This window comes from Pyrus communis, chromosome 9 (assembly GCF_041283825.1).
Source record: "Pyrus communis isolate YQ-2024b chromosome 9, ASM4128382v1, whole genome shotgun sequence".
Lineage (NCBI taxonomy): Eukaryota > Viridiplantae > Streptophyta > Magnoliopsida > Rosales > Rosaceae > Pyrus > Pyrus communis.
This window is the reverse complement of record NC_142573.1, coordinates 144,906-170,532: the sequence shown is the minus strand read 5'-3', so window position 1 is coordinate 170,532 and position 25,627 is coordinate 144,906. Positions and strand designations below refer to the sequence as shown.

The window sequence follows — 25,627 nt, the reverse complement described above, 5'->3', positions numbered from 1 at the left end:
GAAATGAGATAATAGAGAGAGTTATTTTGTATTCTTATTATTCTAAATTATAATGAAAGCATCACTGTTGCTTCGAAGACGTACTCCAGTCATACTATGAACCTCATAAATTTTGTGTCTTATTTTATGTATTCCACTGCACACATCGTCGATTTTACAACAAAGTTATTATTCTTAAATTTCAACAAGTTCTAAGTTGTAAATTTTAAATCATGAAATTAAAGCCTCTGACAACAAAGGGGAACCTTCCCAAAACTAAAATCATAATTTGCCTTTTTTTATTACACTACGTTATTAAGTACCAAACTACGCTTTTGAAAAAAAAGTACAAGCGTTTTAAGCAAATCACGATTTCAATCTAAATATATAAGAACATATTCATATATAAACATAAATGAGCTATTAAGTACGTTAGTCTCGCGTGTGAACTTAAAGCTAGCACAGACGATTGTATATATATTTTTTATTTAAACAAACGATATTATCTATACTAAAGGAGAAATAGACTTAGCCTCACAATAGGTTAGCAATAATGTGGTTGAAATTCGTTTTTTGCGAGAATCGAACCTAAGACTTCTCATTTACAAATAAGAGAAATACTACTAGACCGTAGTACTAAGTGACCTAAAAAAATTGAAGTTTTGTCCTCAATCACCTTTAGGAATTGATTGTTGACTAAGGGGGGTGTATGCAATTGGGAATTTGAGAGATTTTAATAGATTTATAAATTCATGGATTTTTATGGAGTTTAACTAATTTGTAGAGATTCCATGCAAAATTTTGATTCAATTCCCTCGTCACTGGGAGAGGTAAGATTTGTGGATGCTTAAAATACACTACAAAATTTATCCAATTCCCTCTAATTCCTCCACTTTGCCAAATTCTTTAAATTCTAATTCTAATTCTAATTGAATATACTTGGAATATTATAAACTTCTTTAAAATTCTAATTGAATACACTCGCATTTATAAGGATTTTAATAAACTATCTTAAAATTATTATTGAATACACATTGAATTTCAAAGAAATACTTAAAATCCAGATTGAATACCCTGAATTCATTAAAAGAATTAAAATTCCTCAAAATTTCAGTTGAATACGTCCCTAAATCATGCTAGTAAAAGTGTAAAACGTGAAAAATGGAGTCGGTCACACAAAACTAATGATTGTGTTGGGCCGAGTCATGGAGAGATATAAACATTTAAATTGGGATGGATAAAAGGTTTGGCCCAGTCCAGTCCAATCCAATCCAATTGCGTTGTCATCTGCGTCGTCTGAAAATCGTGGAGTCCAGTCGTACATAAACACAGAATGAAACACACAGGAAAGATAGTGATGGAATTGGAATTTTGACCCCAAGAAAAAATGGAACCGGAAGGAATCAGTAAGAAAGAAGAAGAAGAAGAAGAAGAAAGCGGCGGCGGCGGAGGAGGAGGGGGTGAGATTGACAAGGTACATTTGTCGTCGTCGGCGGCGTTGGAGATAGAGTACTTGAGCTATGGAGGAGAAGAGCACCTGCCTCTAATAATGGGCCTGGTGGACCAAGAACTGAGCGAGCCGTACTCCATCTTCACCTATCGGTACTTCGTGTATCTGTGGCCGCAGCTCTGTTTCATGGCGTTCCACGGAGGCAGGTGCGTGGGGACAGTGGTGTGCAAGATGGGGGAGCACCGCAACACCTACAGAGGGTACATCGCTATGCTCGTCGTCATCAAACCCTACAGAGGCAAAGGCATCGCCACCCAACTAGTTAGCAGATCTATCCAAGTCATGAAGGAATCTGGCTGCGAAGAGGTATCTCTCTAATTTCGTAAATAAAATCAATCTGCTTTTGGGGCCCTAGCGTCGCCGCCGTTGTCACGAATGATTTGATTGATCGATTGATTGGATTGGATTCAGGTAACGCTGGAGGCGGAAGTGACAAATAAAGGAGCGCTGGCGCTGTACGGGCGTCTTGGATTTATACGGGCAAAGAGGCTATTCCGGTACTACTTGAACGGCGTGGATGCTTTCCGTCTGAAGCTGCTGTTTCCTCGCCCTCTTTACTCTCTTCCTTCCCAATCCCAGCCTAATAATTACAGCATGGCCATGGCCATTGAAGATTGACGAAGAGCTTCAAGAAGCTTGGTTTCTTGTATTCAGACCATTTCTTTTGTTATGTAAAAGCATCTGTTTATCACATGATTCAGTCAAATGTGGTCTACTTGAACAAACAATTCAATTCAAAGCTGGAGAATTTGATTGAAAACGGCAAGATAGATTACAATTTGCTCATCTCATGCAATTCAACACTACAATTTGCGGCGCACTACACCCTCTGAATTGGTGTATTACACTCGAATACAAATCCAGGATATCTATTCTAGCCAGCAGGAGGAGGAGCAATATTCCGATGAGGAGGAGCAGAGTGATGGGGAGGAACAATGTGACAAACAGGAGCCCAGCGATGAGGAGGGGTATAGCGATGAGCTGGAACATTACGATGAGGAGTAGTCTTTTTATAGGTTGATCTGGGAGAAAAAATAGAATTCGTTTCTGAAGCATCTTTCCTGTTCCTCTTAGGCTCTTAGCCTCTTACTCGTAGCAAGGGTGTTCCTTGTACTTCTGTTAACTTGCTTTGCTTGTCTGTAGGAGACTAGAGAGGTAAATTAAATAACCAACAACTAATTAGTTAGTTAAAACAAATAAAAGAAGTGCCAAGTACTTGTACTTAAGTGCAAAGGCAAGCACTTGTCTTGATGATATGTGATGATACAGCGTGAGAATCTGTCAGGGACGAAGATGCTACTGCAACGGATCAATGGCTAGAGCTTGAGGTTGTAGATATTGATTCGTGATTGACTGTCCTGCCGCAGCATGTAATATCTCAAAGCTTGAGGCTGGGAAAGATTCATCTTCTTCATCATCCGGAGGAGCTCAAAATCCAGCATTACCATTCAATGTCAGTCGAAAACCTTCAAAAATTAAGTTGAAGGTTTATTGGATAAACTAAAAGTGGTTAATGTTTCCAGTCACTTTATTAGTTTTCTCGACAACCAAACAGTAGTTAATTGTCTTTCAATATAAAACAACTAATCCCCCAGAGATCTGATCAGAGGGAACAGCAGCAGCAGCAGCAAGAACAACAATGAGAGAGATGGAGGGAGAGAGTGGGCAAAAAAGGCGGCGAAATTATACAATTACACAAAGCAGAGATAGATAATAGAGGATGATGAATTGTCTTGAAAATTTTGTCATCTTTTTTATTTTATTTTGGAATGGAATTAAATTAATGCCAATTAATTCGCTTCCCTTACTTCCCTTATCTGGAACTCTCCTCTCCTCTCCTCTCCCCTGGCCAGCAAGGGCGGGGAAATTTGGATATGGGCTTTACTAACAAGGCCCGGCCTCTAAATTACGTCGATTATACCATCATTCAAAGTCCAACTAAAATGAAAAATCAAGGTTAATAAAAAACTATTTTCGGGGTCTTTCTAACCAAAAATGGGAAGGAAAACGTTTGTATTTTGGGCTTTTTCGGCTCCATTTTCTTCATAAATAAATAAATAAACATATAAAAACCGTAAGTGGTAAAGGCGTATTACTATCCATGGAGAGAGAGAATGCCGGAAGGCGGAAGAATAAGAAAAGGATAAACCGTTTACTCCAGGGCCAGAAGTCCACGGGCTCCAAAAACCTCCAATCCCCTAAAACACTGCCGTCAACTTCCCAGTTTGTTTCCAACGGCAACTCGAACGGCTCGCTATCAATGTCATGTTAGCAGCCAAGCCATGCATAAAGCACAATTTTTTTTTTTTTTTTTTTTTTGAAAAAAGATAAATTTCATTACTAACCCAACAGATTTATACAAAGCACAAATTTTTGCCTTCTTATTTGTTGCTGATTTGACTCATTTTATTTTATTTTTTTTGCTAATTGTGTATTTGCATCCTTCTATAACAGTGGTTGACCCAAACTCAAATTGAACCGTTTGGAAAAGAAACTCAAATTGAACCATGTAACCTTCAAATTAAAAGTTTAAGTTCATTAGAGGAGTATTTTATCCTACAAAATAAAAGAATAAAAAGAATAAAAAACGTTTTCTAAAGACACTTGAACTCTCTCAAACTCTATCTTAACCGCATACCTTGCTGCTGCAATCAGGAATCAGGAACCAGGGATCGACGCAGCCTCCGAGTAAGCGTAGAAGCTGAGACTTGAGCCGCGCTGCGCCGCGCCAGAGCGCGCCAATGAACCGTTCAATGTTAAATTAACGGTTTTGCCGAAGCCACGCACACTCGTCTCATCTGTCTCTCTCACGCTCTCTTATGCTGTGTGGTGTGGGCGTACGTCTCTCACCCAACTCCTCAACCCAATCCGATAATACGAAACGCTCCCCCCCCACTCTCCAACACTCTCTCTCTCTCCGCATTTTAATTGGGTTTTTTCTCAGGGCAAATTCCCAATTTTTTTTCTGGGTTTTCACTGCAGTTCTCCGCATTTAATTGGCTTTCTGTTCGAGGCCTTAAACAATCACCAGATGTTTCAGGTATTGTCTTTTTCTTTTCTTTTTCCTGCCAAATTACGCATTCCGTTGTCTTGGGTTCCCGTTTTCAATTTCTGCATGAGGTATTTGAATGCGTTTCTTGTATGTTTTATCCCTTTTCTTTTCTTTAATTTTTCATATCCGGTTGGTTTTCATTGTCAATTTGGTTCCTAAGTGGGTTTCCAATCGTCAGCGAATATGTATGGGTATCTGGGGAATGCGTCTTCCATCCATAAGTTGCTGTTGTAGCGTTCAATTTTTAATCTTTTTATGGTATTTCAGTTTTCTTTATTTCAATGCGTGCAATTTTTAATCTTTTTAATATAATTGTTTGTTTGTTTTAATTTGGCACAATTCAGGGGTGTTTTGATTCGCATTTGAGGGATTAAATTGTTCAAGTAATGCCATTGAATTCTCCATAAATAAATTGAGGTTGGACGTTGACTCTATCTTTATAGTAGCTTACTCCTTTAAAGTGCCTTACAATTTAGAAAGCAAGTACTCAGTTCAAACTGATAGATGGACTCACTCCAGTCCAGTTAGCTGCATTGATTTTGTTCACCACGTGTTTCGGGTTACAGTTTTAGTTGATTTATGAGGCATTTTGTAGCTATGGATTATAATGTACTTGTAAATGTTTGATATTTGATCTCAGGTTCAATTAAAAACGACGGCATGTGTTAAAGGTAATAATGTATGACGGTATAATGCTTTGACGGAGCTTTGTTTGACATCTTGTGCTAATGGCGGCTGATCAGCAGAGAAAGGGTTGCAATTCTAGGGAGCAACATATAGCAAAAAAGAAAAATATTGGATTGCTTCAGGATGATTCAGACGTGAACTCTCATATTTCTCTTGAGTGGGATGGGAATCAGAACATGGTAGTCGCCAAAAGGGATCAAATTGGCATAAGTAGGAGAAATTTGAAGCCTTTTTTTGATTTTGCTTTCAACAGCTTTAATACATTGGCAGATGTTTTTGCTGTTCCTGAGGGAATCTATGATTTGGAAAATTTGGAAGATGTGCTTTCATATGAGGTAGCTTTTAATTTACGGTTAGCCACAAGTATGTATCTACTTTATGTTGTATTAATGCAACTAATATGCTATTGTTTAAACAATGATGCAGGTTTGGAATACTCAGCTGTCTGAGAATGAGAAGAATCATCTTATGCAGCTTCTTCCTAGCGGACAAGAGGCAGAGGAAGTTGTGCAAGCATTGCTTGCTGGGGATTGCTTTGACTTTGGAAACCCTTTACTTAAATGGTACGTATTTTTATGTTATACTTGTATTGATGCAGTCCCTTTCCTCTTCTCTTTTCCTTTAATTTTGTTTCTTTTATATTTTTAAGAGTAAATAAATGCAGCACTGCTAAATATTGTTTTTTGTAGACTAATCAAAATTTAAATTAGTTCATGTTTCTTGTAAGAAAATGGGTTTCATGTGGTTGGGAAAAGTTTGTTACATTAAAATTGGAAAAGTTTGTTACATCAATATTGTACTGTTCCATCTGTTTGATCAGAAAATTTAAAACAAGAAACTTTTCTGTTGTTTTCTGTTAAATTCTTTTTCAAACATTGTATGTTGTGCATGTACTAGGTATCACTTTTAGAGGATTCTAATTTCTAACATGAAAGAAAAGAAAGAAGTTATTGTAGCTTTGTGAGTTTTAAATAGTAGCTTCTTTTATGACTAATAATTTAATTCCATAGTGTACCAATGATTTTAATTGAGATATATGCTTTCAGGGGTGCTTCACTTTGCTCAGGTGATTTCCATCCTGATGCCATACTTCGTAGGGAACAATATCTAATAACTGATAAGAAAACATTCTACAATGAGTTGCAGACGTACCATAATGAGTACGTTACGCTTTTCCACTTTTTTCTGTAATACATATAATACTGTTTTCGAAAGGCTCTCTTGCGCTAAAACATACCGTCACAATCCCTTTTATGGTTTTTATGGCAGTATGATTGCATATTTACAGAAGTTGAAGGAGAGATGCGCAAGCTGTAAGGATCCTGAAAAGGAAATTGTGCAGAATATGTGGAGGTTGATGCTCACTGTATTTTCTTCTTTTTTTTTTTCATCTCATAATTATGAGCTTAATGAATGCCAAACCTTCCCTTTGATGCTCAACCAAGTACCAATTTATAAGGAGGAGGAATTCTTGTTCAAATTGTGTTTTTCCCTTCATTTAGTCATTTGACAGATTACTTGGAGCCTTTTGGTGCTATTCTCATGGGGATTATACTTTATGCAGGTTAAGAATTGATGTCGAGAAACCAATTTTTTCACATGCAAATGAATCCAGATTGCATGATCTTGAGGAAAATGCCATAGTTACATCTGAATCTTGTTCTTGGGAGAAAGCATGCAGTAGTGATAACCAGATTTCCTCAGTGAACAAGGGAGGAGAATTTCAGAACAGGTAATTCAGCTATCCACATTTAGTCCTACCAGAGCGCCTATGTGCTCCAGGTTCATTTTAATTTTCTTAAATTATAAACGTACTTGGCTATGGCTACTTACTGTATGTTTAGTTGACGTTTGATGATTTTTGCGACATTTATATATCAATCTACTTTGGATGTGCATGAGATCTATAAGTTTTTATTGTGTCAGGATCTGTGAGAAAGGCTTCCTAAAGGACAAAGGTAGAAATTTGTGGGTTACACCAGATGGAGCACTTAATGCAGGAGCAAGATCCAAAAAAGGAGACAATCTACACAAGCGCAATATCTACAGTAGCGATGGTGCTAAATACATGTCGTATGTTAAGGTTGGTGTTCATTTGGTAATTCTGAAACTTAATAAAATTATGGATGGATTCTGTAAATCTGCGTAACCTAATCAGTCACCTCTCAGGCTTGAGTTTTGGGATCAGTGGTCGCTTGTTAAACTTAAATGGCCAGACACATACCTTAATGGCTTCTGAGCATAGACACAGAATTATCCCATTTCCCTGTTAAGTAGGACAAATAAGTCAAGTAGAAAAAAGTTGTAATCAGATGTTAGGTTTTGAACACAATTATGTTTGGAACTCATTGCCTCTAAGTTGTTTATTTGAATGGGTTTTAACTTTTTCCTATGTAACTGTTGGCAACTAGCATATATTAACATCCATAATTTGTTTTATTTTTCGAGCCCAGTAAACCAACACATAGACAAGACACTCCTTTCTCTCTCTCTCTCTCTCTCTCTCTCTCTCTTCCTACACACAGAGCCATCTTTTTTCTGTGTACTTGTTGCTCTGGGTCATGATATATAACATTCTAATTGTAAAGAGGCTCTTGCTGAATGGGTGCTTTTTAACTATTTCAGATTAGCAAGAAGCAGTATGAAATTGTTAAGAGCCTGAAGCAGTCTGGCAAAAGCATTCAGTCCAGGTCTCTCGAGCGGGTTTTAGGTAACCTTGATAACTTTGTTGTACAACCATATGAAGTCTTTGTGGAAGAAGAACAGAAGAAGTTACATCAGCACTGGTTAGTGTCTAGTGAAATATATATTTTACTCTATATTTGATTGTCTGCCTCCTCAAAGTATAGTCTTCTTTATACAGGTTGCAATTGGCAATTAAAGATATCCCGGCAGCTTATGCAAACTGGATAGAAATGCATTTACAAAGATGGCAAATGACAAAGTCTTTGGAGAAGGACATGAAAAGGAGGCTAAGGTCTCTGATAGAGGTTAGTGATTCTGCCTTTATCTCCCCCCCACCCCCTTTCCTTTTTTTTTTTCTTTTTCCGTTTTAGTGGACGTATCTACCTTTATCAATCTGGTGGTAGCCATCCGTTTCTTAATGAACCTGTCTCCATTGTTGTGTGAGATATTTTATGGGCTGGTTTGTGATGGGGTGTTCAGGATGACGAAGGTGGTCACAACCTTGAACATGTGCTTCAGGATGAGATAGATATTGGAGCAACAAACTGTCAATCTCCCATGGAAGATGATGAAAAGTCTTTACCCAGCTTCCTACATGGTGATGAGTGCAACCCCACAGACATGGAAGATGATGGAAAGTCTGTACCCGGCATCCTACAGGGTGACGAGTGCAACCCCACGGACATGGAAGAAGATGACAACTCTCCACAGAAGCTTAGTGGAGGTCATGAGTGCAACCCCACAGATACAGATTCAGATGAACATTTCAGTGCAGAGTCGGATAATGATTCAGAAAAGCATATCATTATAGAATCAGATCATTTTCCTCCAAATGTACCTGATTACACGGAGAATCTGAGTACTGCAGATACTCCAGTAAACGAGGGAGCACAATTATGTGCTAGTGGAGATGTCTGGAAGGCAGTTAATGTGCCACATTCTTACTATGATTCTACCACATGTCACGCATATTCATCTGCCAGTGAGTTATCGCTTGCACATCTACAAGTTAATCAAGTTCAGCAGACACACTTAGGTGCTATAGAGTCCGACTTGCCTGTGAGAGACAGTGGGAAAGATTTAATGCACATACAATCAGAGAATGGTTCCTTCAGTTCTTACCGAAACCAAGATCAAAATGAAATGCTTCAATCTCTCTTTAAGGGCCAGAGCATGCTATCTTACAATCCTGAGAAGAAACAGACAGGGTTGGAATTCCAGCCACCAGCCAATGTGTTTATAGGTGATGGTCAGTTTTCAGCGCATTTTGAAGAGCAGCAACACCAGTCACTGCCTCTGGAGCAAGGGCAGAAGAGAGAGAGCGAGGTATACATGCAACCAAGATTACCTGAGAACATTTACTCTGATGGAGGTAGTTACTTAATTTCAAGGCCGGAACATTCGGCTCCAGTTGAAGTGCAGGATTGGGCTGTCAATAGTGTTCGTATGCCAGGACCTCAGCAATCTCACTTACATGGTGGAGAAGTGTTGAGTCATAATTGGTTTTCTGGTGGTACTAGTGCCACAAGTCAGACCATTGGGAATGGTACGAACGCAGATCAAAGCTTATTCAGTGTTCTACCTCATAGTAACCAATTGCGAGCAAGTAGCCCTTACCATCCCGTAGCCCCCGCTGAGCAGTTCATGTCCTCTAGGAGCTATGGAACGGTGGGTGGGGTTACTCCGAGGTTCGGAAATGTTGTACCACAAGCAGGAGCTGAACTTGATTACTTGGGTGGGCATGAAGCAGCCACTCCCATGATACATGATGATATGCAATGGATGAATTTACCGCATCAGAACTCTGGTTTACGTGATCCAATGGGTAAACCATTCTTGAGGTCGTGGAACCCGTAAGACAATTTTCTTGCATGGTAACGTAAACAGGAAATGGTGACAAGTGAGGGTTACAGTAGATGAAAGTGCAGAGTTGGAGATAGGTTTTTGACTTTGTACATACCTATACAAGGGCCAACTCAGCAGCGTGTACATATATGTTAGATGGGGGCAGAGACAGAGAGCAGCAGGCAGGGGTTGGGGGGGGAGACCGTGGGATTATTGGACAATTCCTGGCATCTCAAATTTGTTAGTTGATAGTTTAGAATTTTATTTTTCATTGGGAATCCTTTTTTCTTCTTATTCTCTGTTTATGGAGAACTATCTTGGAATAATTTTTTGGAGGCTTTTAAAGTTTTCTGTAGAGGCAAATGCTTGAATAGTAGCATATCATGGCTTTGGTTGTTGGCTGGCATTTCCAAACTCTCTTCCTCTCATGAAATGTTGAATGCTTTTACCATCGTCGTCTATCGAAGTTAGTGTTTTGCAGCGTTTCTGTTTGAGTATGCCCCATCACCATTATCATCCACTGAGCTGAGATGATCAAACACGAGTCTCGTAGGTGGATCGTGCTTTCTAGTGACACTGTTTCTAACAGCAGCAGCAGTATTGGCATTTGGTGAGCAACCTTGTTTTACACGACTTGAAAATGAAGATGTGGTTGAATGAAATCTGATCGAAAATGTCGGGATTTGAATTGTTGCCAGTGCCTCTGTCTATGTATGGGATATGTCAGTTGCTCTTGGAATACAATGCAATCCCGCACTGGATCGTTGTAAAATTTGGCACAGAACGCACGGGGATGCTGTCTAATAGCGTTTCCTTCCGTGTTGAAAATTAACCAACCCCCTCCACAAAACCCAAAAAAAAAAAAAAAAAAAAAAAAAAAAAAAAAAGCCGAAAAAATCAACCTGCATTAACCTTAAAACTTTGCGTAATTATTTATTTAATTTTGTGGTCTGATACTCGCAGGGTTTAGGTTATGGTTTTATTACAAGTGTAAGTTACGTACAAGAAGAGGATGTAGTGGAAGTAGGGTGGGGGGAAGCTACGCAGTAAACAAGTACGACAACCAGAAAAAGATAGATGGAGAGGTCGAGCAGAAGAGAGAGCTACTAAAACAACGGGGATCCCCCAAATCCGACTTGAGACGTTAAAGGCGCACTATTGTAGGAAGGCAAATGTTTGCAGGGTCGTCAGTCGTCGCTGCGGAGATAAAAGTGGCGGCAGTTACCACTTGGCTACCTCCTCCTTTTCTCTTCCCTTCCCATTAACTGCGTGCATGCATCTCTCTCTCTCTCTCTCTCTCTCTCTCTCTCTGCTTGTGAGAAAGAAAAGGCATGAATGAAACTAAGTAATAGCTAGGCTTATTAGAATTAGAGAGTTACAGACAGCTGAATTAATCTCAAAGCCAAAGGCTCAACAAGAAGAAAAAGGAAAATGGGTAAGAAAGACGTGATTCGGTTAGAGCGTGAATCTGCCATTCAAGTTCTCAAGCCCAAACTCTTCATGACCTTGGCTAACCTCATCGGTTTGTACTTTGTACTTGTCATGATCTAATCATGCCATTGCCCTTGACTGTCTTTGTAATTCTTGCTAACTGGAACCTGGTTCTCAAATATTCTCTAGAGGAAAGTTCTGATCGCGCTGAGTTTCTCAAGCTCTGTAAGAGAGTCGAGTACACAATTCGGGCTTGGTATCTCCTTCAATTTGAGGATTTGATGGTATGCATTTCATATGCGAACAATATGCTATGCTCCGGATCATCTTTTCGCTTTTCTTTTCCAGATATTATTCATGCATGTCCCAAATTTCAATTATTTATTTCCGATATCTCATCAAGTTTTGTTTAACTTTGACATTGTGTATTTGTCAATTCTATACACTCAGCAACTATACTCCCTGTTTGATCCTGTCCATGGGAGTCAGAAATTGGAGCAGCAGAAGCTTTCTCCTCAAGAAATTGATGTACTTGAACAGAACTTCCTCAAGTACTTGTTTCAGGTTCTATTCTATGGCTGCTGTGCTTCCCCTTCTTATTCTTGTTTTCATTTCTATACCCCCGGCGCCCCATACAAGTAAAATGAACAAGAGAAAAAGAAACAGGAAATCTTCAAATGATACAAATTATGCACTGCCAACTCCTTTTACAGGTGATGGAAAAGAGTAATTTCAAGATTGCAACTAACGAAGAAATTGAGGTTGCGCAGTCGGGGCAGTATCTTCTAAACCTTCCCATCGTTGTTGATGAATCTAAGGTTTGTACCGTCTCACCAAAATGTTTTCCTTCCATCACTAGTTTCTGTTCAGCAAAATTGCTTCATTGGAACTTTGGTTTTTATGTGATGCGATCTTCACGTTTGGTTGCTGATCCCAATATGTTACGTAGCTTGACAATAAACTTTTGAGGAAATACTTTAACACGCATCCTTGCCCAAACATTCCAGATTTTGCTGATAAGGTATTTTCAAATACTGCAAACAAACATCTGCAAGTTTCAAATCCCTTGTTAAAATTCAAGTGGCTCATTTGATGTTGTCTTGCTTCAGTACGTCATCTTCCGACGCGGCATTGGACTTGATAAGACTTCAGATTACTTTATCATGGAGAAAGTGGACATGATCATTGCACGTTGCTGGAAATATCTTTTAAGACTAACCAAGTAAGTTGCTTTAAGTTCTTCTTAATTTCTGGATGGAATGTTCCGTATTTGTAGCTAGAGAAACTAGTTATGATTAATAATTTTAATCCAACCAACATAGTTGAACAACTTCAAGTCACTTGACCATAACATCATTGTGCAAATAGAATCTTGTTGATTATTTTGTTCTTGCAGGACAGAAAATTTCTTTTCAAAAAAGAAAGAGGCACAGAGCAAGATAGATCCAAAGAAGGATGATAATATTCGCCTCCCTGACCAAGATCCAGAGGACTTGTTTGTTGAACGAATCCGTATTGAAAAAATGGAACTGAGGTTGACTATTATATATGCCTTCGATTCAATCTTATTTTGATTATTTCCACTTCATGACAAATATATGCTGTGTCCTTCAGCATTCAAAATTTGCTGTGCAAGAACACAATCCAAGAGCCAACTTTTGATAGGATTATTGTTGTTTACAGGTACTACTTTCTATTTTATGAACTATCTTCTTTTGCATTACCTTTTTCGAAAGGACCTTGAAAAAGTAATTTATTGACAAGAAGAATTATGACTCTTCAGGCGAGCAAGTACCGAAGATAATGAAGAGCGGGGAATATATGTTAAACATTTTAAAAACATTCCAATGGCCGATATGGAGATTGTTCTTGTGAGTATCTCTATCTATCACTGTCTCCCTCAGGGCATTTGTACAGTGCTTTATATTTTCCCGTTGAAGTAACATGCATATAAGTGATGCACTGGAGTAAGAAATGAAACCTTTTGTCTTTCACACAGCCTGAGAAGAAGAACCCAGGATTAACTCCAATGGACTGGCTCACGTTCGTTGGCTCTGCTGTAGTAGGGCTGGTCAGTTTCTTGATAGCAGCAATGAAGTTTGTATTGCTGCTGCACAGTAACCTTGTCATTTTTCTTTTGTATTGTGAAAATGCAGCTTAATGGTAATCACCATTTGTTTGTGTTACGGCAGGTTGCAGTTGTTACTTCGCTCGAAATGCCTCAAATTGATCTTTGGGTCATTTTTGCGATTATTTCCACTGTGATTGGTTACTTTGCTAAGACATACTTCAGGTTAGGTATTTTGTTGTAATATTCATATGTCCTGAAATTGGTTGGGTGGGTTGGCACATTCTCTCAATTTCAATTTCAATATCAATAATATGCATCGGCATGACCGTACCGTACGTGTAGTTATCAACAGAACTTGGCTCAGTATCAGAACTTGATAACACAGTCCATGTATGAAAAACAATTGGATAGCGGACGGGGTACTCTCCTTCACTTGTGCGATGATGTGATTCAACAGGAAGTAAGCCTGATAATTTCGGATGAATTTTTGTTGGACTGGACATTAACGTATTTTTATTTATTGGTGCAGTAACAAAATATTCTTGTTGAATGTATTTGCAGGTGAAGGAGGTGATAATTTCATTTTACATATTAATGGAACAAGGGAAAGCTACCTTACTTGTATGATATATGCATCTCCTCTTGGATTGGATCTCTTCCTGTTCCTATCATAAGAATATTGCAACAAAGTTGAATTGAAGTGTTATGTTTATGAATGTGTTGCAGGATCTGGACAAGCGGTGTGAGGAACTAATCAAGGAACAGTTTAACGACGACTGTAATTTTGATGTGGACGATGCAGTTCAGAAGTTGGAGAAATTGGGAATTGTTACTCGGGTAAGGCTTACGATCAAACGTTAGTAGTGCTAGTAATACTCACTCGTTCTAATTAATTACCCATGCCTATGGCTATGGCTATGAATGAATTTAGGATACCCTTGGACGATATAACAGCGTAGGACTGAAACGTGCGAACGAGATCATTGGCACCACCACAGAGGAGGTTGTTCTTAAGGCAAAACAAGATTCCACGCCCAATGCTTGATATTTTCTGCTGCTCACAACTACTCCATTATATTTATTTCCTTGTTTGGAATCGAATTTCCCCCTTTTTCCTACTCGCAGTTTGTCAATTCCCAATAAATACAGCCCTAGATGGCCGTCTTTGAAGGAAAATTTACTTGTTTCAATTGCTTTTGCTTCTTTTCTTTTAGTTCAAGTTTACATAAATAAAAAATAAGGCCAAGGAGCATGATCAAAGATGTTCTTAATAAATAAATATGTAAAATATATCCACATTTCAAACAACTCAACTCAACAAAACACAAGAAGCTTGAATTAACTCTTCTGAGGCAAACAACTATTCTCTTTCTCAAGTCAGCTCTCTGCTAGAGTGAGTAATGGTATTCACAATTTCACATCGCACATCGACCTGATGGTCATCAGCTGTGAAGCTATCACCTGGAACTGGAAGGATGACCGGATCATACATCCATGAGAAGCTGTCACCTTCATAGGTATTAGGTAAGACAAAAACAGATTCAGATTGGCATAAATTTGCAATAGCCAGCCAGCTCTTAAACAAAAACGTCAATTCAACATTTAATAGATAGCACCACGAGTCCAAGTCCATAATAAAATGAACAACGAGACGAGATTATACAAGCAATGATGATTGCTGATACAAGACTCATTAGTTGGAATAAACACTAAACAATGGACATCTCCGGATGCACATGGCAAAACCTAACAAGCATAGACTGTATAGAGATTGTTCTAAATCTTTACTCCTTAAGAATCAACACAAGAACACAACTTCAAAACATAAGCAGGCAGGCTCATACTTGATGATGCAGATGCAAATGAATATATTTACTCAGAACAAGACGATAACCTTGATACACACTTGAATTCAGCCAAGCCTCAAGCCCTGATTGTAATTTGCTGACGATATATTGGTGGGAATCAGCTGCTGAGTGGGCTAGTTGACGCATCTTACCGCCCTCATCTGTTAACAATGCTGCCAAGAGAAGATGGTAAGTACGCAACGCAATGATGCACGTTGGTACATTGCTACATTTGTTATAGGAAATAGGAATTACTAGCACTTACTCAGTAGATAGAGATTAAAGTGTATACATGTGCTGGAAAAGCCGCGATCTGGACCTGTTGACGGTGTTAAAGCAGAGGCATATATGCTCCTCAAGTTCGTCCACAAGTTGCAGGAAATTGGGGTGGCTCTTGTGCAGCTGTTTCAGCACCTCCTGAATTGGATGCTTGTCGACCGCAGTGCCACTGACAGATCCCCTATCCAATCCAAGGCGAACCAGAAGCTTGTCCCCCTCCACTGCGGCATGGAGGCGGCGAACGAGTCGGTCAATGGTGGCAAGGTCATTGTCGAGGACACAAGTACCCAGGGCAGCAGCATCAAGTTGCTTCATATTGGCAATTTCCTTCTTCTCAGTGGTAGTCATGGTGCTGCAATTGCAACAACTGCTGCTTCTACCAGAGCCAGAGCCAGTGCTAGTGGCAGTGCAGCACAAAGGCGGCGCTGCAACAACAACGAGGGCGGCAGTGAGAGCGTGGACTGTGACAGCCACAGCAGAGACAGCGACTCCAACGGCAGTGCCAATGAAGCAGAGGGCGGAGGCAAGAGTGGCGCGGCGAATGAGGCGGATTCTGGAGCGGGAGGAGCGGAGGCGGCTGTCTAGCTGGAGCTTGAGCTGGGAGAAGCAACGGCGCATGTTGTCCAAATTGGGGGAGCCGGCGTCGTCAGGGGAAGGGAAGGGGTTGTCGTTGAGGTCGAACTGAAGAAAGACGTCCAAGGCCCGACGGCACTGGGACTGGCTGAGGCTGAGGTTGAGGCTCAGTGACGACTCCACAGAGTCAGAGTGGACGACGGCGTCGAGGAGTTGGTGGAGCGGAGCATAGAGCTCGCGTGCTCGATAGACGCTGCGGTGGAGGAGCAGCAGGCAGGCTTGGGTGGTATTCTCGCTCTGGTCGAAGTAGTCGGAGACCAGGCGAGTGAGGGTGTTGGGCTTGGAGAGGCGAAGCGCCTCTTGGACGCACTCTCGGTTGGGCTGAAGCACTCGCCCCAACAGAAGCTGGTGCTGTCTCTGACTCCGGCGGTGGCGGCTCTCTTCATTATCCGATTCGTCGTGGTCCTCCTCCTCCAGCTGCAGCTCATCATGACCAGGATCATGTTGGTGGTCGTGGACCTGATGAACCTTGGACCAAATTTCATTGTAGGATTGGCTTTGGACGGCGCGGGTGTACTCGTGGGTGAGAGTGGCGGAGGGCGATGCCTCAGAGCTCGTTCCTCCTGAAATTTCGTCAAAAAATTGAATTCAATTACCAAATTGTCAAAAATTGAGCCAGACCCAGACCAATACCTTGCGACGGGGGAGGCGGATGAGGATGAGTATTGCCATTCGGAGCCGCTGCTGCTGCTGGGGAGGGTGACGACGACGACGATAATTGCAGAGAGAGACATTGCAGCATCCTCTCCAGTCTCCTCTCTATTACAAACAAATTTACAATGAAATGAATCGCAGTTTCCTCTTCTCCAACTGACACAAATCTAAAAATCTTGTTCACTCGCAATAAAGTGAAAAGGCCTTCTCCTCAACTAGTGCTGAAATGCGGTTATATATGTACGTTGACGAGAATTGCTACTAACAATCTAAATTTTTAGAGTGCAAAACGTACATATGTAACAGCAACCCAAAACCTACATCCAAATCCCAATTTATATTAACCACAAATAATGGTTTATATAACAAGAACAACACTGCTCTTACATTCATCATCGTGTAAAACTTATCAAATAAAAAAAATAATGCTTTATACACTTATCGAACAACTGATATATCTCCTCTCTTCTCTCTTCTCTTTCTCTAGTTTCATGTTTCAGCAAGGAAACCTAAAAAAAGTATAACAATTTCCTTTTTCTTTTCACAGAAGGAAAAAAAAAAAGCCTATTTCACAAATATCACTCCTCCAAGTTTTTTAATAATTTGGAGGATGCGATGCCATACGCACACAATGTCTTTTTATTTTGTTGCTTTAAATAGCTGACTTCCTGGGATCACTGTAGAAGTTCCTTCTCCCATGATTGTCGTCAAGCTCATCTCTTTCTCAACTATCCGGTCCAGCTCCGTTACCACATTGCTCATGCTTGGTCGCCTCTCACTCGAAGCCTCCACACATCGCATGATCAACTGTATCAACCCTTCCATAGCTTCACCTGTGAAGCTATTCCCCAACCTCCCATCGATGATGCACGATACATTGCTGCCCTCTTGAATATTTTGCACCTTTATACAAGACCCAACAACAAAATTCAACCACTTTAGTGTAATATTTTCACACATTAACAAGAAATTACTAACGTATTCAAGATTCAACAGTGATGTTGGCAAGTTGCAGCAATTAAACTTTTAACTATCATATTGTGTATAAACGGTAACAACAATCAACAGAGCAAGTATTTAGTGTACCATTCCCGGTCCTTCACTATATGATATAGAGAAGAGAAGCCAATGTAAGCAAACATTTGAATGCATACCATCATATGACTAATGCATTCCAACAGTTGTAAAGACATACTAGCACATACCCATTCAACCATGTTCTGGTTTGAGTCAGAAGATGCAAAATCTCTTGCTTCTCGCCCACTCACTAACTCCAGGAGGAATACACCAAAACTATATACGTCACTTTTTTCTGAAAATTGTCTGAATTCTCTGACCCTGCAAAATTAAACAGAAATTTGGATAAAATGACAACTATTCTTAGCATTCGCTTGAATGGTTATATTGAACACCGAGAACTAAGGGCAATACACTCCAACCCCCCATCCCCTCACCCAACCTTATCCAACAAAGAGAGAAAAACAAAACAAAGAGAGAGGGAGAGACTATTACTCTGGAGCAAGGAACATCTCATCAGCAGTCACTTGAGAAGACGAGCCTGCAATATCAACTCTTCCCAGGAAATTGCGAATTCCCGCATCTGCAACCTTAGCTATGAAGTTTTCATCTACAAGAACATTGGCTGTTTTAAAATCCTTGTGCACCACACGGGGACTCAAAGAGTGAAGATGAGCCAAACCTGCAGACAGAGGAGCTAAATGAGTCCTAATAAATAGGAGACCGTTGCTTCCAGACTTCTCACAAAAAGAAGCAGGAACTTTAGAACATCTGAAAGTTTTACAGTTGCTGACAAAAGAATTTGACGGATCAATACTCATAACCGAATATTTTTTGTCTAAAGAGATGAAAACCTGATACCAGGAAAGCCACAAATGCTCACTGATTTTGCAGATGATCACCTTTAGCGGCCCCTTGAGCTATTGATAGGCGGTTCTTGAATTCTAGCTTTTCACGTGAATGCTGGCCCGTGCCTGCAAAGAAAAATTTGAAAAACTCCATATGCTGAAATTTAGGCATTATAGATACAACAATTGATAAAACAAAAGGGTTTCGTACGAAATACAGTACTGCATGTATGATAATTCCACATGCATATCACACGAAGTTAAAGAAACCCTTATATGCTAAGTAGATATTTATATCACCAGCATAATTTTTGACTCACGAAATTAAATATGGTGGCTGGATAGAGTTTTACCGAACAAGTGACTGGAAACACTTCCACTATGAATGTACTCGTACACAAGAAACTGTAGATTATTTTCTTGGCAGTAACCCAAGAGAGTAACAATATTCCGATGCTGAATAGCTGAGAGATAGTGTACCTGATATAATATTCTGTCCAGTTAGATAAACCATGATACACTGTTCAATGCAAAAACACAAATAGGAATTCAAGGAGAGAAAAAACTAAAGCATATACCAGTCCATCAAATTCATCAGCAAGAAAAGTTGGCAAGGAAGAAAAAAAAAACTGATTCAAACTTATGACCCGAACCTGTACAAAGCGTTTTTTGTTATTTTTAATTGGGAAGTGTTATCGGCACTCCAAAATTCTCATTCTACACTCCTCACAAGTGTATTTTCTTTCTAAATATATAAAGTTTGGAATGTAGAATGAGAATTTTGAAGTGCCAATAATAATTCTCTTTAAATTTTGTTCAAACAGCATATACTGGTCATTCTTCAAATATATATACAAGCAGTTAATGCACAACCCCTATCACCCTAAAACAAGCTCAAAATTATATATAATACTCGAATGCCGTGAAAGAGAAAACCCATCTGTCAAGAGGCCTTGCAAATTCATTGACTTTTTTTCTTTCACCTGTAAGGTTAGAACAGTGATCATTACCTCGTTGATAAATTCCTGACTAGCTGTTCCAGGTCGCTTTTTGATGGCTACAAGCATTCCATCCTGGAGAAATCCCATATACACCTCCCCAAAATTTCCTTGCCCAATCAAATTTTTATCGCTGAAATGTTTTGTGGCCAGAGACAGTTCTTCCATATGAAAACGCCTTGTTTCTCGCATTGACAACTCAACCCCTCCATGTCTTCCCACTGCAAGTTATCAAAACAGATAATTGAAAGGCTGTTGTTTATGCTATACTAAGTGTGTTTCCCCTTGGAAGGAAACAAACATGTGATATAAGAGTTACCTTGAATAGAAGGATCAGAAGAACCTGTTTCAGAAGTTCTTGAAACACTCCTATTGCGAGATATACAGAACCATATGAGTATGATACTTATCCCCACAAAAGTCACGGCTCCTGCAGCACCTCCTAGTATTGCTGCAAGAGACGCTGACATTTGGTATGCGAACCACTTCAACTATGGGTAGTATTGTTGTAAAACGAATTATCATGCATTGAACCTGGAATCCAGAGGATACAAAACGCAGAGGATGATAATCTACAGAAGGTGCGCACGGAAAGCAAGGGAATTAAATCCATCAGATGTAACTATTTCTTTTCAATTCTTTATTTCCTTATTATTGGTCTTCCATCAGACAACTAGAAAACAGATTAGACAGCAAGTTGTGAGAGTGGGATTAACTTTAAGGGAGCAAAATTTCAACGATTACAACGGCCGCAAAGCAATGGTTTTTTAAATCAAAGTCGAAGCCCTTAAAATCAAGTAAAATGTCATGCCAATAGTAGTGATATACATTCACAATGCAATAGAATAGAAAAGCAGAGTAACATAGATAGAAACAAAGCATCATTGTATCATGGGGTTTAGGCAGCTGCAAACCTCCAGTCCTTGTCCCAGAAAAGTAAGGCAGCCAGATGTCTAAATACTCGAGCTTCAGTTGCCAATGGCAACACGAACGAACAGCCTCCGAGTACAACAACAACGAGAAGAAGAAAGGAAATTGGCACCCAAATCCAATTGAAATTTCATGACATGGAAAGTTGCAGGCAGGAGATATAATTACAGAAAGAAAAGAGGCATGTTTGAATGAAGTAAGGAATGAATGAATGGAAGAATATGCAGGTGGAAATCAAAATGTAAAGACAAGAGGAGAAGAGAGGAGAATCGGAGAAGTATCAATCCTGATTGTAATTTGGATAAAATTAAATTGAAGGGAAATGCAATCAATATTCAAATATCAATATCGTCGTTGGATTGGATACAGACAATGCCGAAAGAAAGTGACCTTGCGCCGACAACACTTGTACTGCTACTTCTCTCTCGCACTCTTAACCAAACCACCCAAATTCAACTTGATCAACACAAACACATCATATACTAATAATATAACAGACCAAATTAAATAATTATGTTCTCTATCTCTCTTGAATTTTGACGATGGATATATAGTTATAGTTCAATCAATCAAAGGGACAGACAGAAAACCCACCCACCCCCACCTCACCCCATGCAAATTCAATTTCAATTGCAAAGCAATCAACCCACCAAAGGTTTATGCTCAAGCACCAAAACAAAACATCAAATATGAGTCAAGCGTGAACCAGAATAACTGAATCAGAGAGACAGAGAGACAGAGAGAGCGCGCGTCTGTCAGCCTCTGTTTATTTATATATTTATTCTGGTCGATTATATATTTTTTTAAATGAATTTAATCTTTATGAAGTAATGTTATTCATATTATGTTTTTATATCATATTTCTATACTATTTTAGGTGACATTTAATATAAAGAGTCATATCATTTGAAAAATTTGCAAAAGCCAATGAAAGGAAGGAGAAAAACTTCTCGTATACTACAATCATCGTTTAATTAACTAGTTTTTCTTAATTATTAGTTTATTAAATAATAAACTAAATTTAAAAATCTGATTAATTTAAATGATGTGATTGTCCACATCAAATATCACCTAAAATAGTATAAAAATATAATAAAAAATATGGTATGAATAACATTACTTCTTTGTGTGTTTATTTCTTTTTTCTTTTTTTGTGTGGGCTGTAAAGCAGAATAATAGTTGTCTGCTAATGCAAGTTGGGAATTTGAGAGAGAGAGAGAGAGAGAGAGGGACTGAGGGAGAGGCCTCGTTGTGTGCGTGCAATACCAATACAGGTGGGACTAGCGGCACAATAAAAACTATCTTCTGCTATGCCAAGCTCGCCATTTTATCCAACTTAATTACCCAATACAACCACGTAAAAAAAATAAACTTGCACAAAAAAAGACAGAAGGGTAAAGAACAATACAATCCCATCTTGACGGCAAATTTAAGACGATATACATTACGTAATACGTATACTTGTATATATATATTTACTTTTCCGTTTTTATATATAAAAGCATTCAACAAAGAATATTAAAAAGAGACGGAGAGAGCGAGGGAGTTGGGCTGGCCAGCTATGAGCTATGTTGACATGGCTCCTACTGAGCAATTAAATAATACATCAAACTAGTCTTTGATTAAACTATTAATTAAACACATATTAATTATATACAAACCATAATAAGCATTGTAACCTCTACGGTTCTCTATCTCTCCCTACCTCCTGCCCTTTTCATCACTTCCGTTTGCTCATGTCATTTCTTCGTTTGGATTCTCATGATGATTACTAACAAGTAATAAATATTATTATTTAAATGTTTGTTTTAGTTAAAATGGTCTTTGAGATTTGCATAACACATAACTTTGGTATCTGAGATTTAAAATCAATAAAAGTGGTCCTGAGATTATCCACCATCCATTATTTTGATCATACCGTTAACAAAACTCAGTTAACTTGAGGATATAACACATAACTTTGGTCCCTGAGATTGTCCACTATCCATCATTTTGGTTTTTCCATTAAAAAACTTAGGGACCACTTAACAAAGTTTTTTAACGGAATAACCAAAATAATGGATTGTGGACAATCTCAGGGACCACTTCTATTGATTGATTTTAAATCTTAAAGACCAAAGTTATGTATTATGAAAATCTCAGAGACCATTTTGGCTAAAAAATCTTATTTAAAAACTAGACAGAGTTGTTTGCAGAGATGCAGTGCTTTAGTAAAGACAACTGAGGTTGCATTATAAAATCAATGATAATATGAAGAATAGTTTAATCACTTGTAAGTATATGTAAATTTTTTTATTTTTTCTATGTGATTAATACTCTTAACACGCCATCTCACATTCGGTGGTACGAGATAAATACTCTCAACATGTTCCCGTTCCTTACGTGTGACGAATTTTTAAGCTTAACACGTGGACAACACAAATCGAGTAACGTGGAGTATATGTGGTCAGTGGGCTTCACACGATGGACAATCTACTTTAATACCGTGAAGAAAGTTGAGATTTCACTATAAAATCAGTTGACAATATAAAAAATAACTCAATTACTTATAAACAAATGCAATGTCCTATTTTTCTTCGACGTGGAACTAATACTCTCAACATTCAGCTTCACTTATTACAAAACAACATGTTTCACTTTTTTTTTTTTCTTTCTATTGGCTCTTAGACAAACAACAAAGAAAAAAAAAATTCCACTGCTCGAGATTTTATAGTATGAATAAGATGAGTATGATTGGAATGTAACTTGTTTTATATCCACGACTGGCGACTGCAAATGTTATGTGACACCGAAGCAGTATGAACCATAAAAAATTAACTAGTTATTAACGTCAACTTCTGAAATTATTGGTGGATTCAATGGTTTCTAATCTTTTAATACTAATTGCAGTGGAACCTTTGAGCTTTTTCTTAATTTGAAATTCTTTCTCATGCTATCGCAAGTCAAGCAATATTATGTCAATTTATGAATATTTAAATTCAGACCTCCTTCGGCGTTATGAAGAAAAGTACCATCAGATGCTCATAGGCATTTGATATAAACATGTTTTATAGCGCAGCCGCAGTTTACCTGAGAATTGAACAACATAGATTCAATGATCAATGTTCCGTTCCAATTCCATGCATTCCTCATATGATTGAATTCATCTTATATAAAATTGGGAAGAAATTCATTGTGAAAAGGTTAGCTGTCAATATTGGATATCATACAACATTGTGATTAGAATAAAAGCAAGCGGTTAGTGTACCTTGTTCTGTTTCAGGCTTTCCCAAGGTGTACATATATTACTAGAGAGGAGAGGAGAGAGGAGAGGAGGGGAGACTCAGGAGAGATTAGAGAGTGAGATATCAACATGTAGCTAACTGTGGGTTAAAAGACGAAAGTCGGAGTGGCTGAGACATCTAAGGACATGATTGGGTCAGAAGTCAGAAGAAAGGTTGCTGCAGGCGGCAGCCGATCGAGAAAGTGGAATTGCTCTGCAGTAATGGAACTAGGTCTTGAGAGGGAAGTAACTAGAAATGCAGAGCCAAGGCAGCAGCATTTGAAATTTTGAAAGGGAAAGGGCTAATTAAGCTCCGATAGAATGCAGTCCGAGGTTGGATTTCGATTCGAGGTCACCAGCGGGAGATGCATGATTTTGTTGATTATCCTGCTTGAGCTTGGTAATTGTAAATATATAGAATCATGAACGTGATGTAAATGTGCTTTGCTTAATTATCATTTTTTGTTTAAACTTGAAACTGCCGATTTTATCTAGTCAATAGAACATTGCATGCATGTGTGAATACATTACAAACACGTGAAAATATCATTGTTATGGCTCATTCTGTGGTACATTTGATAGACGGAGTGGTATTTGATTGATCTAAAAATTGGTCACTAAAAACATGTACGCATCTGGTACTTCTTATAGTTAGGGATGGGTAACGGTTATGACAGGCAGGTAACCGCGGTTATTTACCCATAACCGTTTATGTTCATACTCGCATAATCGTTTACCCGTTAGGTAATTGCATAAACGGTTATACCCATACTCATAACCGTTTATAAACGGTTAACCATACTTATAACCATGCACCCATTTAACCATAACCGTTTACCCATTTAACCATAACCATTTACCCGTTTATCCGTTTTTTAATCTATTTATCTTTTTTTACCCATTTACCCCTTTTTCACCCGTCTGCATGTTTTTTTTTAACAACTTGAAAATTACAAAAGAAAATTTTGTCATAATTTTCGTTTTCTGACAATTAAACGCTGTTATAGGTACATTTTAGCATGCATTTCCCTATTTTAATCATTTAAGTCCTCATACAATTCTAATAATTAAAATGATAGTTTACAAACGATATTTTTTTGCTACACCCAAACAATTCTTTAATTTCAAGACCGATTCCAAACCAAAATTTTGGGAATCCCAAAATAATTTCGGAATTTTGAGACAAATCGGAAATCCCGAAATTGCTTACTGTAACTCAACCATCGATCCATTCTACAGAAGTTTATCTGGTGGATACCACCATACTAGTAAAATGACAAATACATTCATCATTCGATATTGCAGAAAGCATTTTTTTTCAGTACATTGCCAGGTAATATACCAGACAATAGAAAGCATCAAACTTCTTCCAGCATTAGAAACATATAAACATGGGAAACAAAAAAAAATCAGATACGAACCACAGAACTTCGATGTTAAATTATATGGATATAACCAATCCAACGGCCTATAATTTAAAAAAAAAAAATTATATATATATTAAATTAAATGGGTAAATAAATATCCGTTATAACCATAGGTAATATTCATAACCGATGAATACCTATTATAACTGTAGGTTATACTTATAACTGCTTATTTAAATTTCAGCGTTAAAATTAATTGAATTTGGGTCCGGCTTTTCAGCGTTAAAATTCAATTGAATTTGGGTCCAGATGGTGATGATTTGGGCCGTTGGACCTCATGTTGAAGATTCGGAGGCTAGAATCCTCGACTTTTAAAGCGAACTAGGAGCGCAAAACTTACTCTACAGTTGGACACCAACTCAATTAAATAATTATTTTTTTGGAAAAACAAATAGAAAAAATCCAATACCCTCACCTCTCTCGTCTCTGCGTCTGCGTCTGCATCTGCACTTGCGAGTTGCAACCTTTCTTC

General features: G+C 38.5%; 5 protein-coding genes across 13 annotated transcripts; 3 read left to right on the top strand and 2 right to left on the bottom strand.

Moving 5' to 3' along the window:
- Positions 1-1,284: 1,284 nt before the first annotated feature.
- On the top strand, positions 1,285-2,249 carry LOC137740131 (N-alpha-acetyltransferase MAK3). Its single transcript, XM_068479943.2, has 2 exons — positions 1,285-1,795; positions 1,901-2,249. Exons 1-2 carry the CDS (start codon positions 1,367-1,369, stop codon positions 2,105-2,107), a joined length of 636 nt encoding a protein of 211 aa, XP_068336044.1. The 5' UTR covers positions 1,285-1,366; the 3' UTR covers positions 2,108-2,249.
- Positions 2,250-4,085: 1,836 nt separating this feature from the next.
- On the top strand, positions 4,086-10,164 carry LOC137740128 (uncharacterized). 2 transcript variants are annotated; one of them, XM_068479937.2, is made up of 11 exons: positions 4,275-4,529; positions 4,886-4,958; positions 5,182-5,563; positions 5,655-5,791; positions 6,275-6,388; positions 6,498-6,581; positions 6,793-6,960; positions 7,155-7,311; positions 7,854-8,014; positions 8,092-8,218; positions 8,394-10,164. In XM_068479937.2, exons 3-11 carry the CDS (start codon positions 5,270-5,272, stop codon positions 9,768-9,770), a joined length of 2,619 nt encoding a protein of 872 aa, XP_068336038.2. In that variant the 5' UTR covers positions 4,275-4,529; positions 4,886-4,958; positions 5,182-5,269; the 3' UTR covers positions 9,771-10,164. The 2 variants fall into 2 exon arrangements, with proteins under 2 accessions (XP_068336039.2, XP_068336038.2); XM_068479938.2 differs by lacking the exon at positions 4,886-4,958 and having other exon boundaries at positions 4,086-4,529.
- A 624-nt stretch (positions 10,165-10,788) lies between these two features.
- Positions 10,789-14,450, top strand: LOC137740129 (uncharacterized). 2 transcript variants are annotated; one of them, XM_068479941.2, is made up of 15 exons: positions 10,789-11,280; positions 11,379-11,473; positions 11,640-11,753; positions 11,903-12,007; positions 12,139-12,210; positions 12,299-12,411; positions 12,586-12,723; positions 12,804-12,872; positions 12,973-13,060; positions 13,189-13,260; positions 13,382-13,482; positions 13,603-13,720; positions 13,822-13,881; positions 13,987-14,097; positions 14,192-14,450. In XM_068479941.2, the coding sequence occupies exons 1-15, from the start codon at positions 11,190-11,192 to the stop codon at positions 14,303-14,305; spliced, it is 1,461 nt and encodes a 486-aa protein (XP_068336042.1). In that variant the 5' UTR covers positions 10,789-11,189; the 3' UTR covers positions 14,306-14,450. The 2 variants fall into 2 exon arrangements, 1 of the variants encoding a protein (XP_068336042.1); XR_015967069.1 differs by having other exon boundaries at positions 11,048-11,280; positions 13,962-14,097; positions 14,192-14,436.
- A 62-nt stretch (positions 14,451-14,512) lies between these two features.
- LOC137739585 (transmembrane protein, putative (DUF677)) lies at positions 14,513-16,998 on the bottom strand. Of its 6 annotated transcripts, none has more exons than XR_015967071.1 (4): positions 16,653-16,998; positions 15,373-16,582; positions 15,155-15,280; positions 14,513-14,769 (listed from the first exon to the last, which is right to left on the bottom strand). XR_015967071.1 is itself a non-coding variant. In XM_088700797.1 (3 exons), exons 1-2 carry the CDS (start codon positions 16,759-16,761, stop codon positions 15,387-15,389), a joined length of 1,305 nt encoding a protein of 434 aa, XP_088556923.1. In that variant the 5' UTR covers positions 16,762-16,910; the 3' UTR covers positions 15,139-15,268; positions 15,373-15,386. The 6 variants fall into 6 exon arrangements, 2 of the variants coding, with proteins under 2 accessions (XP_088556923.1, XP_088556922.1); XR_015967072.1 differs by having other exon boundaries at positions 14,631-14,769; positions 15,155-15,268; positions 16,653-16,910; XR_015967070.1 differs by having other exon boundaries at positions 14,631-14,769; positions 15,400-16,582; positions 16,653-16,910.
- On the bottom strand, positions 16,992-21,234 carry LOC137741189 (nodulation receptor kinase-like). Of its 2 annotated transcripts, XM_068480997.2 has the most exons (8): positions 20,451-21,234; positions 19,856-20,070; positions 19,549-19,757; positions 18,892-19,018; positions 18,593-18,664; positions 18,186-18,372; positions 17,879-18,011; positions 16,992-17,576 (listed from the first exon to the last, which is right to left on the bottom strand). In XM_068480997.2, the coding sequence occupies exons 2-8, from the start codon at positions 20,004-20,006 to the stop codon at positions 17,313-17,315; spliced, it is 1,143 nt and encodes a 380-aa protein (XP_068337098.2). In that variant the 5' UTR covers positions 20,007-20,070; positions 20,451-21,234; the 3' UTR covers positions 16,992-17,312. The 2 variants fall into 2 exon arrangements, with proteins under 2 accessions (XP_068337098.2, XP_068337099.2); XM_068480998.2 differs by having other exon boundaries at positions 19,856-21,210.
- Positions 21,235-25,627: the final 4,393 nt, after the last annotated feature.